Source organism: Pseudovirgaria hyperparasitica (genome assembly GCF_010093815.1).
Source record: "Pseudovirgaria hyperparasitica strain CBS 121739 unplaced genomic scaffold EJ05scaffold_9, whole genome shotgun sequence".
Classification (NCBI taxonomy): domain Eukaryota; kingdom Fungi; phylum Ascomycota; class Dothideomycetes; order Acrospermales; family Acrospermaceae; genus Pseudovirgaria; species Pseudovirgaria hyperparasitica.
In genome coordinates this window covers 876,989-890,038 of record NW_022985557.1, presented here as the reverse complement: position 1 = coordinate 890,038, position 13,050 = coordinate 876,989, and the positions used below count along the sequence as shown (strand labels likewise).

General features: G+C 51.5%; 5 protein-coding genes across 5 annotated transcripts in view; all 5 read right to left on the bottom strand.

Moving 5' to 3' along the window:
* Positions 1 to 49: 49 nt before the first annotated feature.
* EJ05DRAFT_439987 (putative glucan 1,4-alpha-glucosidase) lies at positions 50 to 2,026 on the bottom strand (the record flags this gene model as incomplete). The annotated part of the gene is made up of 3 exons (XM_033741906.1): positions 50 to 1,080; positions 1,130 to 1,756; positions 1,810 to 2,026. 3 exons carry the CDS (start codon positions 2,024 to 2,026, stop codon positions 50 to 52), a joined length of 1,875 nt encoding a protein of 624 aa, XP_033600054.1.
* A 2,057-nt stretch (positions 2,027 to 4,083) lies between these two features.
* Positions 4,084 to 5,318, bottom strand: EJ05DRAFT_476835 (uncharacterized protein). Its single transcript, XM_033744120.1, has 3 exons — positions 4,489 to 5,318; positions 4,339 to 4,422; positions 4,084 to 4,289 (listed from the first exon to the last, which is right to left on the bottom strand). Exons 1-3 carry the CDS (start codon positions 5,105 to 5,107, stop codon positions 4,162 to 4,164), a joined length of 831 nt encoding a protein of 276 aa, XP_033600053.1. The 5' UTR covers positions 5,108 to 5,318; the 3' UTR covers positions 4,084 to 4,161.
* An 832-nt stretch (positions 5,319 to 6,150) lies between these two features.
* EJ05DRAFT_501132 (uncharacterized protein) lies at positions 6,151 to 6,522 on the bottom strand (the record flags this gene model as incomplete). Its single annotated transcript, XM_033747078.1, has 1 exon — positions 6,151 to 6,522. The coding sequence occupies one exon, from the start codon at positions 6,520 to 6,522 to the stop codon at positions 6,151 to 6,153; it is 372 nt and encodes a 123-aa protein (XP_033600052.1).
* Positions 6,523 to 6,860: 338 nt separating this feature from the next.
* EJ05DRAFT_395065 (glycoside hydrolase family 92 protein) lies at positions 6,861 to 9,805 on the bottom strand. The gene is made up of 5 exons (XM_033741369.1): positions 9,340 to 9,805; positions 8,487 to 9,286; positions 8,402 to 8,435; positions 8,224 to 8,311; positions 6,861 to 8,166 (listed from the first exon to the last, which is right to left on the bottom strand). The coding sequence occupies exons 1-5, from the start codon at positions 9,616 to 9,618 to the stop codon at positions 6,920 to 6,922; spliced, it is 2,448 nt and encodes an 815-aa protein (XP_033600051.1). The 5' UTR covers positions 9,619 to 9,805; the 3' UTR covers positions 6,861 to 6,919.
* A 1,461-nt stretch (positions 9,806 to 11,266) lies between these two features.
* The window catches only part of EJ05DRAFT_493283 (WD40 repeat-like protein), a gene marked incomplete at both ends in the record, with an annotated part of 4,146 nt that continues 2,362 nt past the window's right edge, over positions 11,267 to 13,050 (bottom strand). Inside the window, one exon of the mRNA XM_033746101.1 lies at positions 11,267 to 11,307. Coding sequence (XP_033600050.1) covers positions 11,267 to 11,307 — 41 coding nt within the window. The remainder of the gene's footprint in view (positions 11,308 to 13,050) is intronic.

Below are 13,050 nucleotides of genomic sequence, written 5' to 3'. Positions count from 1 at the left end.
GGATATTCGCGTTTTCCCAAACGAGCATTCACTTGCAATCTGACTGTACCTATGCAGCAGGCGTTCCGACAGGACCACTCCACGCATCCTCTACTGTTGCAGTGCCATTTCCAGGCACATCTCCACAGGGCGGTATCGTGTATGTCCTATTTACGTCCTCTCGGATAAAACTTCCATCCGGCTCCGCACGCAAAAAGGCATACTCCACACCACTGCTCGCAGGGAGGTCGATCTCAAAGTCCCACAGCGGACGGTCAGAAGTGTAACCTGCGGCATTGCCTGCTATCGCATCCTGAGTGTTCCAAGCACCGAGATCGGTCGTGTTGCCAAAGATATATACGTTTTCACCGAAGAAGGTGCTGGCGTTGACGTTGAATGTGACAGTAAGCGTGCATCCGCCGGCTCCTGCAGGTGCGCCAGCACTGGTCGCAGGGATGTACGTTCCAGGAGCAGAGGACGCGAGACATACCGACGGGACCTTGTTTGCGTTTGGCTCGCCCCAGGACGGTACCTGAAGTGGCTTACGCTCTTTTGACGAATGAATGAGGGCTGCACGACGCGCTGCCGCCATGGTGACAAAGGAGGCGTAGGACCATGTGAGGTCGCGTGCAGAGACAGCAGTGCCGTTTTCGCGGGAGTACTGTTCTGCTAACCCGCCGTCGATCGGAGTGTATTTTTTTACAATGTCGACGAAGCCGTCTGCAAAGGTCATGGCAGTTGAAAGGTAAGAGTCAAAGGACTGAGTACCGGCATTGTACGTGCCCTCTGCGGCATCAGATTTGATGGCTTTCCAGAAGGCAAGATCGACAGACGTCACGGTGAGAGAGGAGAGAGCTCGCCATTGCTGGACAGCGTCGTAGAGCTGCTCAGCCACGGCGAGAGTGGTCAGGTACCAAGGGTTGCCGAAGTAGTAGACGTCTTCAGTGTATCGACCAGTAGCAGCAGCAACGGATTCATTAAGACCGGCATTGATCGTGTATGCGGGGCGGAACGAGTCAACGTAGACTTTGAGGTTGGCAAGTGCACGATGAGAACAAGGTTGGAAAGTCTCATCAGTGCAGGAGGCAGTAGGGTCAAATGCTTTGAGAGGTCAACTGACGGCTGCTGAGGTATGAAATGATAAACTTACTGGCAAGCGAGCCCAAAACGCTGTTCGCATCGATACCAGTCCGTACAGCAGAAACACCCATGTTGGAGACGATATACTGACCGTTCCAGTATGTCTGGAGTAGGCACAGAACATTAGGCGCTTGAGAGTCGCAGTCAGCACAAGAGAGGCCAATCTTGTTAGCCAGAGCAGCGCCCTCAACTAGAGCGCGGTGCTGGACCGCAGTGGCAAAGAACGAACGACCATTCACTTCCTCCCAAAGATCGAAACCAGTGGAGTTCCAGAATTGAGCAACGTAGGCAAGGTCATTCTTGACGACTGGCCAAACCCTACTCTTCACTTCTTGCGTCTTGCCTCGTGAGAGCAAGTACCTGGCGTAAGCGATGATGGCAGTGGCACGTAGGGCAGGACCATCACGCTGTGGACGACCCCAAGAACGATTGAAACGAGTGATGTTGGAGTAGTACTTTGGCTCGCCAAGTCCACGACCAGACGAGAGGGAGCCCGAGGGGTTGCTGACGGTCTGGAGAATTGCTTGGGCAGTGATGTATTCTTTGATGTAGTGCTCAACATTCTCGTTGCCAGTGAGAAACTCATCGACGACCATCTTGAGGGTTAAGGCAGAGTCACGAGTCCAGGTGAAGTAGTCTGGCACATGTCAGTTGCAATTGAGGCTGGGTGAGGATAGATGTGAGAGTTACAGTCAGGGTCCAGCGTCGACGGAGAAGCAATGACGATGCCAGCATGGGCACCAGGGGCTTTTGCACCATCAGGACCAATGTTATCAAAAACGCCTTGGAGTGATCTCTGCAGCTGGGACTCAATGTAGGAGTCAAGCTTGGAGGGGGAATTGCCATATCGCGGCCAAGCAGTGACATGAACGGCGGCGAGGGCAGCGAGGAAGATTGAAGCAATCATGATTGGCGAATTGAATGGCACAGTAAGGGTCAAGAAAGCATGGTCAAGCAAGCGGGCAAAGAGTGGTTTATGTAGTCTTCCTCGAGCCTAAAGACAACATGGAGAAGGAATCACATGGCAGTTGGCGATTCAAGGCCATGGTCTCGTAGCGGTAAGGGTATAGCGGTCAAGGGCGCAGGGAGTAGTTAGCTGACGCGGGGAAAAGATGGGGATGTAGGCGCAGACGACAGGGGAATGAGTGTACAGTGAGTAGAGTTTGTTGTTACAGTGTGCTTCCGGATGTCACGGGGAGAATCAAATAGAGATACGGGAAAGTGTATAGGTGTGGGGAACGGGTGTTTGTGGCGTCGACCGGGGGGGGAAAACGAAAATGCGATCAATGGCCCCTGGCCCTGCCGCCCTGGTAATAGCAAATAGTGAGCCGACGGGTGGAGATGACCAATATATGGTAAAATATATACCACTTGAAAGTTTATACCTAACAAGAACTAGCGGAATGCGAAATTGGGCCAAGCCACCAAAGGCAGGTGGCAGATCTAAGACTACTTATCAGTTATTAATTATTAAATACGTACGTTAGATTCGTATCTAACTTCATTTTCATCCTCATTCTCGTTCTCATTGCATGCATCTACGTCTACATCTGCATCTGCATCTGCATCTGCATTGCCATCTATAGCTCTACCGCCATCAACAGCCTAGCACTTGTGGCGAAGGACGGTACAGAAACGTCGAAGATTCGACTACACGTACATCCGGATATCTTGACAAGCGATGCTTCTCCACTTCCATGCCTAAGCTCCTGTTTCTGAGCCTTCTTTTTCTTTGTTTCTTCCTTTCTTTATATCCATCTCCATCCTTTTTCTTCCCCATCTCTGGCTTCCAAATAGCGGCTGCATTGCCGCCTAGACCCGCCGAAAGATCCATTTATGTATGCAATGGGCCAGAGACCAGGGCATGTCGCCTCTGCCCTTGTGACACGCGCCGATGCTGCACAAACGATTATCACATGCCGGCGCCCACCTCAGCGTCATCTTTCAGGCCTCTTCTACTGAAAGGATTGGACTGCTTTAATCGTGCTGGAATATCGTCTCCACTTCATCAGAATCAGATGATTGCGCGCATTTTGTTTTCGATGCCTCTCCCTTGCGCGGTGCCTATAATTGGCCTTTTCGTAGAGTTAGTGCTGCCGCCCCTGCACCTCGTCGCCTTTTGTTGCTTCGTCCGTCTGAGTGGGTGTACAACGCACCGCTTGGAGGCCCAAGGGAGCGCGACAAGCAGGCGAATGGGACAGTGGCATTGTAAGCGACATTGTTGACTCTACGCCCGTCCGCTCATGATGATGACGATGATGGTCATAATCATCGTCTGGTACTACTGCTCTGACTCGATAGCTCCCTGCAAAGAACATTCCATGCTGCCGCCGCAGCACGAGTCAATCTGCACACGAGCTGTCGTCCGCCGCTGCTCTAACCTGACTCGCATATAATCACCGGTGTGGCGTTCAACGTTCAGCCACTTCAGCCACTTCCGCCCAGTACTCTTTCTCCGACCAATCACTTCCTACATCTCGCTCGTCTGTTTCTCCTTCTTCTTGGCTACTGGTTACCGATCACTTTCGTCGCTTTTTCTGCTCTCTCGTTTTTGCATTTCTGTACTCTCATTTCTGCATTCCTGTCCCTTCTATCAGTACACGTCTTCTTTCTCTTGGACCCTCATTCCACACTCCGCGTTCACTACTTGCTCTACTTTTTTTGCCTTTCCCCGACTGTCCTACACTTCACTTGCCTTGCCCGCCCTACCAGCAGTATTGAATGACCTCTAACAAGAAGATCTCGACCACCCGTTGAGCTTGCCACAATCACAGTGCGAATTGCCAACAACAGTCCTCGTGTCAGTCAACAGTGCCTGCGGGCAGTCCCCGATCGCTTTTTCCTAGATAAGAACCTCACTAAATAAACCCTTGAGTGTATCTAATCTTGTTATAGAATTCATATATTTAGCAGAATATAGATCAGACGACTCCCCATGTCTTTTGATGTTAGGTAAAGAGTAGTTACGTCATTTAGCTATAGGAGTGATTAAAGTTATTGAACGGGTGTGGTTTAGACGTGCCATCAAGGACTACTCTCTCATTAATCGCTGTCATCGTTGTCATCACTCTCGGGCCTCTTCACATCTAGGATACCCTGCATAGATTCAGCATGATCGTTACTCAGTAAATAATCCCACTCGTCCAGCAGCACCAGTAGGCCAAAAAAAGCTGTATCACCTTTTAGCAAGATAGCGAAGTACAAGCCCGGCAGACCTACCATAATTGGCCGATCTCATCACCGCTTCTGTGGGATGTTTCCAGATAACATCCTGCCACGTAATCGCACGTTCGTCAGGTATCCCTAAAGGCAATAATCAGCCACACTCTCGCACGGACATTGCGTAACACAGGAAACTCTCAATCATACTATTCATTGGCTCAGTAGCTGTAAGCTCATGCAGAAGACGAAAACTCAAGAGCTGGGTTAATTCGTCTATGCCGAGCTCTGGGATGCTGAAATATCCCAACAGCTTCAGGGCTTCCATCGTCGCCGAAGCGTACTTATCTCTCACTTTGCAAATTGTAATAGCGCTGCGCCCGCTCGGCACCTCTCGATACGGCGGCGATGGCCTCACTTTTCGGTACGTTGCCGCGATCATATCCGGTAAGCGACAGGTGGGTGTGCCTATTGTGAGCAAGCTGCTAGACTCATCCTCATAGACCTTTTTATCGGGTCTTCGTTGGCTGTTCGGGACCATAACCATCCCAAGGGCATTGTCCGGAGACACCTTATCGTCGTCCTGCGGCTTCCAGCGGTCATCGTCGTCGCAGTAGATGTGGGTGTCGGCATAATCCCATGCAGATCGGGGTATGGGCTGCAACATGGATATAGCCTTGTAGGTCTGCTTTACGGGTCTCACGATGCCCATGACGTCTCTCATACGGTTGGCGCCGTAGGGGGAAGTATTGAAGACGCGCAGAAACGCCGGAAGGAGGTCGGGTGGGAAAACGTCCGTGCGGAGGTGCTCATATGCTATCTTGGCCATGTCTATGGCTTCTTTCATGGCTTCCTCTATAAAGGGGTACTCGTCGCATGATCTGTGAAATGCGTAGGTTCCCATAGCCACGGAGGGCACAGTGTAGAGTGCGAGTACTGCTACAATCTTGGGAGCTATTCCTCTCCACCTCGTGGACCGCGACATGACTGTCTTGAACTGTGTGTGCTCTGATCCGCGCACGCGAAGGAGCGGGGAAGGGAAGGGGGTTGAGACGGCGAGAAAACGCGGAAAGAGGAATAAAATGGACTCTAATACTTACGCTAGGTGATGTATATATTTATATATATATGTACCATGACCTATATTCGCATGCAAGCACGCGTCTTCGGGGCCCTGCCCCCGCTGGAGTCTGGACGCAGGAAAATTTAAGTTGCGCATTGCATCACTTCGCATCCTTTACATTCGTCAAGGTGATAAAACCGCAGCACGTTGATTGATCTGCTTCAGAAATAATATGGGCACCATCAAAACCACGCAGCGGGGGCATGCGCACGTCCGTGCTGCTCGAGACATGTACGATACCCTGGTCTGGTACTCACTTATACTCGCGTCTGGCAGGGTCCCGTGGAAAGGGAAAGAATGAGTGAGAGAGCAAGAGAGAGCACAAGAGAGATAAATTGGTTGAACTGTAGGACGGTGTGGGTCTGTGTATGTACGTGTGTGTGTGGAACTTGTGTATAATGAGTATGCGCTGTATCTGTCGTTGTCCTACTAAGAACTTAAGGCTCTTAGCACTCACGCATGCGCATTCTCACCCTCAACTGTCTTATCTAGAGTTCACTCTACCCGACGTTCAACTAGAGTCTACTTATAAAGACGTAGGCGGCAAAATCGCATTCATGGTCGTCAGGAAACGGCGATTGCCGTTCTAAATTTAGCGTACTTGCTCCCGCCCGCTGCGCTATGCCTAATCGGGCCTCTGCCCTGTTATATATATAAACTCGACTGTAGGCCCTTGCCGACTATGAAAATCATGAGGACTTCATGTCCCGCCTTTTTACCGCATTACACCCAATCTATGACGTTCTATACTAACTATTCTTAAGATGAATATCCAATACTCTGTCGACGAGCCAGTCAACGGGATACCGATGTTGAGATACAGATTCTGGCAGGTACAAGTACCAGTCGTGATTGTCTGTATGATGGAAATTGTTTGTCATCTTGACGCATTCCCAGTATGAAGGATAGAAGCCACTGGTCTCCCAATCAATAAGCGCGACGACTTTCCAAGTCAAGTCTTCGCCTTGACGCACAATAATGTTTGCAGGTCGGATATCGCCATGTGTAAACACACCCCGAGCTGACACCTCCTGTCTAAGACTCCTCAGAAATCGAAGAAACACGGGTGAGGCCGTCGTCGAGCCAGCAAAGATAAAGTCTTCAAAGCTTGTTATGTCCATGATCGGGTCAGCACTGATCCGAAGACCTCGCCGAAGATCTTTGCAACCTTCCCCTCCAACTCCTCCGAATGGAGTACCTGGGGTATGTGGTAGCAACCTCGGCTCAGACAAGAGCTGGTCAACCTCTATTCTTGCATATCAAGAGAACTTAGGGTTATATGTGTGTTCGAGGATGGTTAGGGGGAGATGGGTTTGGGGTGTTGAGCAGTTTCATACTTGTGACCTTGGGGGCGTTTGTGTGCGGGATGATTGTGCGGCTGTGATTCCAATAATAGAATGACATCAATCAGAGGAAACCTCGTTGTTGGAATTGAACGTGGCGGTCCTTACTAATTTTCGCGATGCGATTGTCAAGGACACGTGTAGGGATATGGGAATAGAGGCTTGTTCAAGATATCTACGGCAAACCCATCCGACCCATCCCAGCCGCCTCCTCCCTCCCGTCCTCCATCCGCCTCTCCATCCGCTTCGCAGGCGCAGACCCATTAAAGCCCACATACTCGCCCACACTCGGCGGCAAATCCTCCACACGGGTGCCCCACGCACTCTCCGTCGAGCCCACCGTAATCACCAACTCCTTGCCATCGGTGAAGAAGCTATGATCGATCCAGTTCCGCGTGTACGGCTGCCCGTCCAGCGTCACGTTCTGGATATACACAGCCGCGTACGTGGGGTCGAAGTTTGTGACTCTGACGCTTGCCGTCTTGTTTGTGGCGGGGGACGTGATGCTGACGGAGGGGAAGTATGGCGGGATGATGAAGTAGACGTCTTGGCCTGGGTTTGGGAAGAGGCCCATCATGCTCATTGCGACGAAGGAGCCCATGGCGCCGCTGTCGTCGTTGCCGGGCAGGCCGGCGGGCGTTGTGCTGAAGAAGCGGGGGATGTAGAAGTGGCTGCGCAGAGCGCTCTTTGCAGGACGGCCGGCGTAGTGGTACTGGAAGACGGTGAGAAACGAGGGCTCGTTGCCGATGTATGTTATGTTCTGGTCGTGCAGATAGTCGAGCCGTTTGACAAAGTTTTCGGGACCGCCGAACAGCGATATCAGTGTGGCTTGGTCGTGCGGTACGAAGTAGGAGTACTCCCAGATCGAAGATTCGAATGTCTCGGCGCCGGAATTTTGGAGAGAGCATACGGACCCGGACGAGTCGGTGTTGGCACATTTGAGGGGATCTTGGAAGCCGAATGTGCCGTTGAGATAGCGAGGTTGAAAGAAGCCGGTATACCCAGTGTCGGAGCCATCGAAGTTCATGGAAGTCTGGTTTGCCTTGTACAGATTCTGCCAGTTTCCACTGCGGCCGAGGTATTTCTGGACGTCTGCTTCGCGGCCACCCAGTCGAGAGGCCAAGTGTGCGATGACGAAATCGTTATACGAGTACTCAAGCGTGCGCGAAATGGAGCGCGTCATTGTGCCGAAACCTTTGTAGTCGAAGTCTTGCACAGGAATGTATCCGAGCGATTTCCAGCTGTCCAGACCGCCGCGACCTTGGTTGGACCAGTCATAGGGCTCGACTTCAGCGTCTTTGACGACTGCTTGATAGCCCAGATCCCAGTCGATGCCGTCGGAAACGCCCTTTACGTATGCATCCACAAGTACATTGTCTGCATTTGAGCCGCCTTGGGTAAAGCCCTTGCAAAGGGTCATCCCTGCAGAGATTGTCAGAACTGTATACTCGAAACGACAGGGTTGAAGACGCAACATACGACAATCGGGCAGCCATCCTACATGGACGTACGTTTCGATTAATGATCTGATCATTCGAGCGACAGCAGTTGTGTCAATGATGGTAAGCTGGATGCGAGAATTAGCAAAGTGTTCGTTGGGACGGGTCACGCGATATGTCGTGACAGAGCTATGCACAAACGCCCGGCATCAACCTACCATTGGAATCTGCGACCGAAAACTATCCCAAAGACTAGACGAGTGTCAGCGAGAGATCTCATTCAGGCAGCAAAGAGGCAGGTACCAATAAAACGAGTCAAAATATGGCTCGTCGCTCTTCCAGAGCGGATTTTCGCCGGTGTAGTCTTGCGGATTGACCATGGTACGGTACACACCACTGTAAAAGTTCTTTACCAGATCAGGATCGACGCCTGTAAAGTCAAGCTTGATAGGGCTGAGCTTTTCGCGCCACATATCCTCTGCAGCTTTCTTGACTCTGTCAAAGTCAAAGTCACCGATTTCCTCTTCCGCATGGGAGCATGCCTGCTCAGGACTGATGAAGGAAGTCGCGATGCGGGCAAGGAGCGGCCCTTCCCCGGAGCCGAACCGGATGAAGCCTCCGCCCGGCAAGGGGTAGCCATTTATCGACCGTGAAATCTGGAGGTCTTTGACGTCTGCACTTGCCCGGCTGTTGGCGAATATGCCGTTGTCGCGGATGCTGGGGCCCTTGAAGTCCGCGCAGAAGTGAAGAAGATAGTTGCCGCTGCCAAAGGATGGTAGGAATCGTGCACTGCCGGTCATGCGGCCAGTGTCTGCATCTACCGAGATCGATGCATTGTCTTGTCTCGAGTTCTGCAGGTCCGTGAGGTCGAGCAGGATGAGCGGGCTGGTCGATGGCTCTGAGAAGGTGAAGCTGAACAGAGAAGTGTGATGTGTTGTGGTCATGGCGGCGGAAAGGCCATTGACAAGTGATATCTCAAAGGAGCCGGGCTTGGCCTTGATAGAGTCGTTGACGTAGCCGACCTTCCTCGCATTCTTGGGGAACACACAGCGATTGATATCGTCGCCATCACATCCGGGGTAGGCGAAGAACGCAAATGTACCCTTTGGAAGTATCAGTAAATGCTAACTGTGATACCGGAGACGTTGCAATCTACCAAAGAGGGAGAGCCACCGGTCCCGCTGTCGTGCATGGTCGAGAAGCCCGTCACGTTGCCGCCGTCGCTTGAGAAGCCTCCTTGATTACTCTGGCTATCAACGTCTGCCACAGCTTTTGCCATTCCATACGGGATGGAAGCGCCTGCAAATACATTGCCTCCGTTTGCACTCCCAATCAGCGGGTCTACATACTGGAGAGGGTCGTAGTCGCTCTGTTGTTGTGCCGTTGCAGTTGTCGCAACTGCGACGATGGCGACAACGTCCAGTACTCTCACCATATTGTCTTAGTACAAATACAATTAGTGAGTGCTACGAGCAACGTGACTCGTACGCAGGACGGGAGGTCTATTGAGTTATATATGCTGGCTATACAGGACACTAGTGGGCCGTGGTACACAGTACAGGCCAAGGGGCTGGCAAGCTGCAGCCCGGTACCGTTACCGTTACGGCGGCAGATGTAGGACAATGAGGAAGGTCATATCGATTTCATGAGTGAGTTTAGACTAAGAGAACGCGGTGAAACTTTGATAGGACACGACCGAGCCTGGTAAGCTTTGCATAGATGATGGGCGCAAATGAAAGTCTATAGAATCAGCTGATACACAGTGCTGATCGCAATTCGCGATGCAGGGACTGGATGCTTGTGGCAGGGCTAGCCCGGTACATGTATGTAGGTACCATCCAGTTCGTTTTGAGCTGGTGATCTGTTCCGAAGCGCGAAATGTCTCAGCAGCGTGTTCTCATGATGAATAGGATGCAGCAGCGATCATCAATGATAGGTATCGTGATAACAACGGAAGGGACGGCAAATCTCCCGTCCGCAGGCGCGTGTGGGGTAATTCCCGATATGGACTAGCATAAGCCACTTGAGTGCGACACAGCCACAGTACACCCACAGTAACAGCCACACTCTCCAACAACTGTGCAACTCTCCATCAGACTCCATTGTTTGAAACCACAAGTACATCCCTCGTCCGCCATAACCACATTGTCCCACGCAGATTCGAGTCCATATTCTGTCGAGATCCAGAGCTGTTGGCATGGAATGAAGCACTAAATGATTGCTCATGACAGCCTCGCTCATCCAATGCTGACGGCCTAAAACGCCCTGATCACGGCTATCCAAATACCAAGACTGTGCTAATCGTAACCTTGCTAACAAGACTCTTCACCAAACCATGGCCGACCCCCTCCAGGACGGCGAGCAGGTCCGGATCATCTGCATCCCAACCGAGGCCGGCACGCATTTCCCCGGCCAAAGAAACGCCCCCGACGCCATCCTCAAGAAAGGCGGCCTCGAGCACAAACTCAAGTCCGCCGGCTGCCGCGTCTCAATCCACAACAAAGTCCTCTTCAGCGACTTCCTCCACAACGCAGCAACATGGAAGCCAGCCATCAAGAAAAGCGGCGTCCGCAACGAAGACAACGCCCTCGCCGTCCTCACCGCCATCCACAAAGACCTCACCACCAACCACACCGACTTCCACTCATCATTCCCCATCATCCTCGGCGGCGACTGCTCCATCACCCCCGCCGTCCTCTCCGGCCTCAGCTCCTGGCACCCGACAGGCACAAAACTCGGCCTCCTCTACTTCGACGGCGACGTCGACCTCACCCTCCCCACCCAAACCGACACCGAAGGCGCCAGCGCAATCCTAGACAGCATGACCATGACCCACCTGACCGCCCGGCCCGGCAGCCTAAAGAGCATGCGACAGTTCAGCAGCCCAGACGGCGCACCCCTCATCACGCGCGACAACGTCGTCCTCTTCGGCTTCGACCCGCGCCAGCCCGCGACCGAGCACTGGGTCTACCTGCTCGAGCACGGCTTCAAGGCCTTCAGCAAGCAGACCGTGCAGCAGGATCCGCTGGGCACCGTCGGCCGCGCCCTGCAGTGGCTCGACGCCCGCGTCGACGTCATACACGTCAACTTTGACGTCGACTGCATCGACAGCGGCGTGTTTCCCCTTGCTAATTTCCCCCATTATGCGGGACTGGACCCGGATGTGGCGCTCGGTGCGCTCGGCGAGTTGCTCTGCCATCGGAAGGTGAGGGGGCTTACGGTGTCGGAGGTTAATCCGAATAATGACCCGGATGGCAGTATGGTGAGTCGGCTGGTTGATGGGATTGTGGAGGGCTTGAAGATGCGGAGGGTGCCGGATGCTGAGTTTAAGATTGGGTCTGGGTGTACGTTTTAGGGGGGAAAGGGGGTGTTGTGGGAATGGGCGCGGCGGGGGGAGTGGTTTGTGGTGCGACGATAATGAGTTTTTCTAGGACCAGCTGCTGGGCGGTGTTGGTCAGCTTGAGCGTGAGCTATTCTACGTGAATATCCCCTTATGCTCACGGCCTCGTACATCATCGCGTCCCGTCAAATCTATACTCTGTCTACAGTGAACGAATGCCCAAATCAATTCCCCCTCCCAGCAGAACCAATATCAAACCCCTTCCTCATCCCACCACAACCCAAACAAACCCCACCAGAAACATCCTTTCCTTCCCCTTCCTCCACCTTTCCTACCCACCCGTGAAAGAAACACGCCCAACACAAAGCCCCATCCCAAGTACTTTTAAAGCATCCAAGCATCACAGCCGAATATCCGCGCCGGGGCATACACAAACAGACATGAAGAAGCAATATAGAAAGTGATACAATATAAAAAAAAAAAAAAGCAAAGACAAAAAAAAAGTCCCCTAAAAATCGTAAACCACAAGAAGTATTTTTTTTAAAAAAAAGAAACATTTGTAGAAAGTGTGTAGAAAGAAGAAGCTCGTATTCTAATTGCTTCTCGCCCTAAACCTTACCCCGCTTCTCTCTTTCCTGAATCGTGGGGAGGTTAGGGAGAGAAGAGGTTTGTATGTTCGGTTTACTGGCTTGGGTGGATATATGGATATGGATGTAGAGTCTGGAGATGGATCGGGACATGGAGCTAGAGGTATAGGTAGGTATGTAGATGGAGTTGGAGATATAGATAGGTATGTATAGATAGAGTCTAGAGATGCAGAGAGGTATAGATATAGAGATATCATCGAGACATAGAGACGGAATATAGAGAGCCATACACGTCAACCTCTTAAATATAGAGTGAAATGCCTAGCTTCCTACTTACTTACTACTTACTTACTACTTACTTACTACTTACTTACTACTTACTTACTACTTACTTACTACTTACTTACTACTTACTTTCTACTTACTTTCTACTTACTTTCTACTTACTTATCTACGTATTCCCGAATGCGGACGGAGCGGGTGGTATATATATGTATATATGTGTGTGTATGTGTGTGTATGTGTGTGTATGTGTGTGTATGTGTGTGTATGTGTGTGTATGTGTGTGTATGTGTGTGTATGTGTGTGTATGTGTGTGTATGTGTCCAACACTAGCGTGAACAGCTTGATAGATGGATGGATGGACAGATGGATGGAGGGAATACTATAGTCTACAGACTACAGACTACGGTGTATAGTATATAGTATGTAGTATAGTATACAACAACCTCACCACCTCATCTCACCACATCACAACCTAATCTCAGCACTGCACTGCACTGCACTCTTACTGTCATATAGAAAAAAAGACACACATCAACTACTTCTTCATTCACTATGCTAATCCACACTACCTCAGACCACACAACACTACACTTCATCATCATCCTCCTCCTCCCCATCCCTATCCTCACCCCCCTCCTCACCCTCCCCCTCCCCC

Excerpts from the sequence above, each read along its gene's own strand:
- EJ05DRAFT_395065 (XM_033741369.1), bottom strand. The coding sequence starts at position 9,618 with ATGGTGAGAGTACTGGACGTTGTCGCCATCGTCGCAGTTGCGACAACT. Across the intron at positions 8,312-8,401 it reads TTCGGTCGCAGATTCCAATG|CTTACCATCATTGACACAAC; the intron begins GTAGGTTGATGC and ends TCTCGCATCCAG. Across the intron at positions 8,167-8,223 it reads AGGATGGCTGCCCGATTGTC|GGATGACCCTTTGCAAGGGC; the intron begins GTATGTTGCGTC and ends CAATCTCTGCAG.
- EJ05DRAFT_476835 (XM_033744120.1), bottom strand. The coding sequence starts at position 5,107 with ATGGCCAAGATAGCATATGAGCACCTCCGCACGGACGTTTTCCCACCC. Across the intron at positions 4,423-4,488 it reads AGCTACTGAGCCAATGAATA|GGATACCTGACGAACGTGCG; the intron begins GTATGATTGAGA and ends TATTGCCTTTAG. Across the intron at positions 4,290-4,338 it reads GATGAGATCGGCCAATTATG|CTTTTTTTGGCCTACTGGTG; the intron begins GTAGGTCTGCCG and ends AAGGTGATACAG.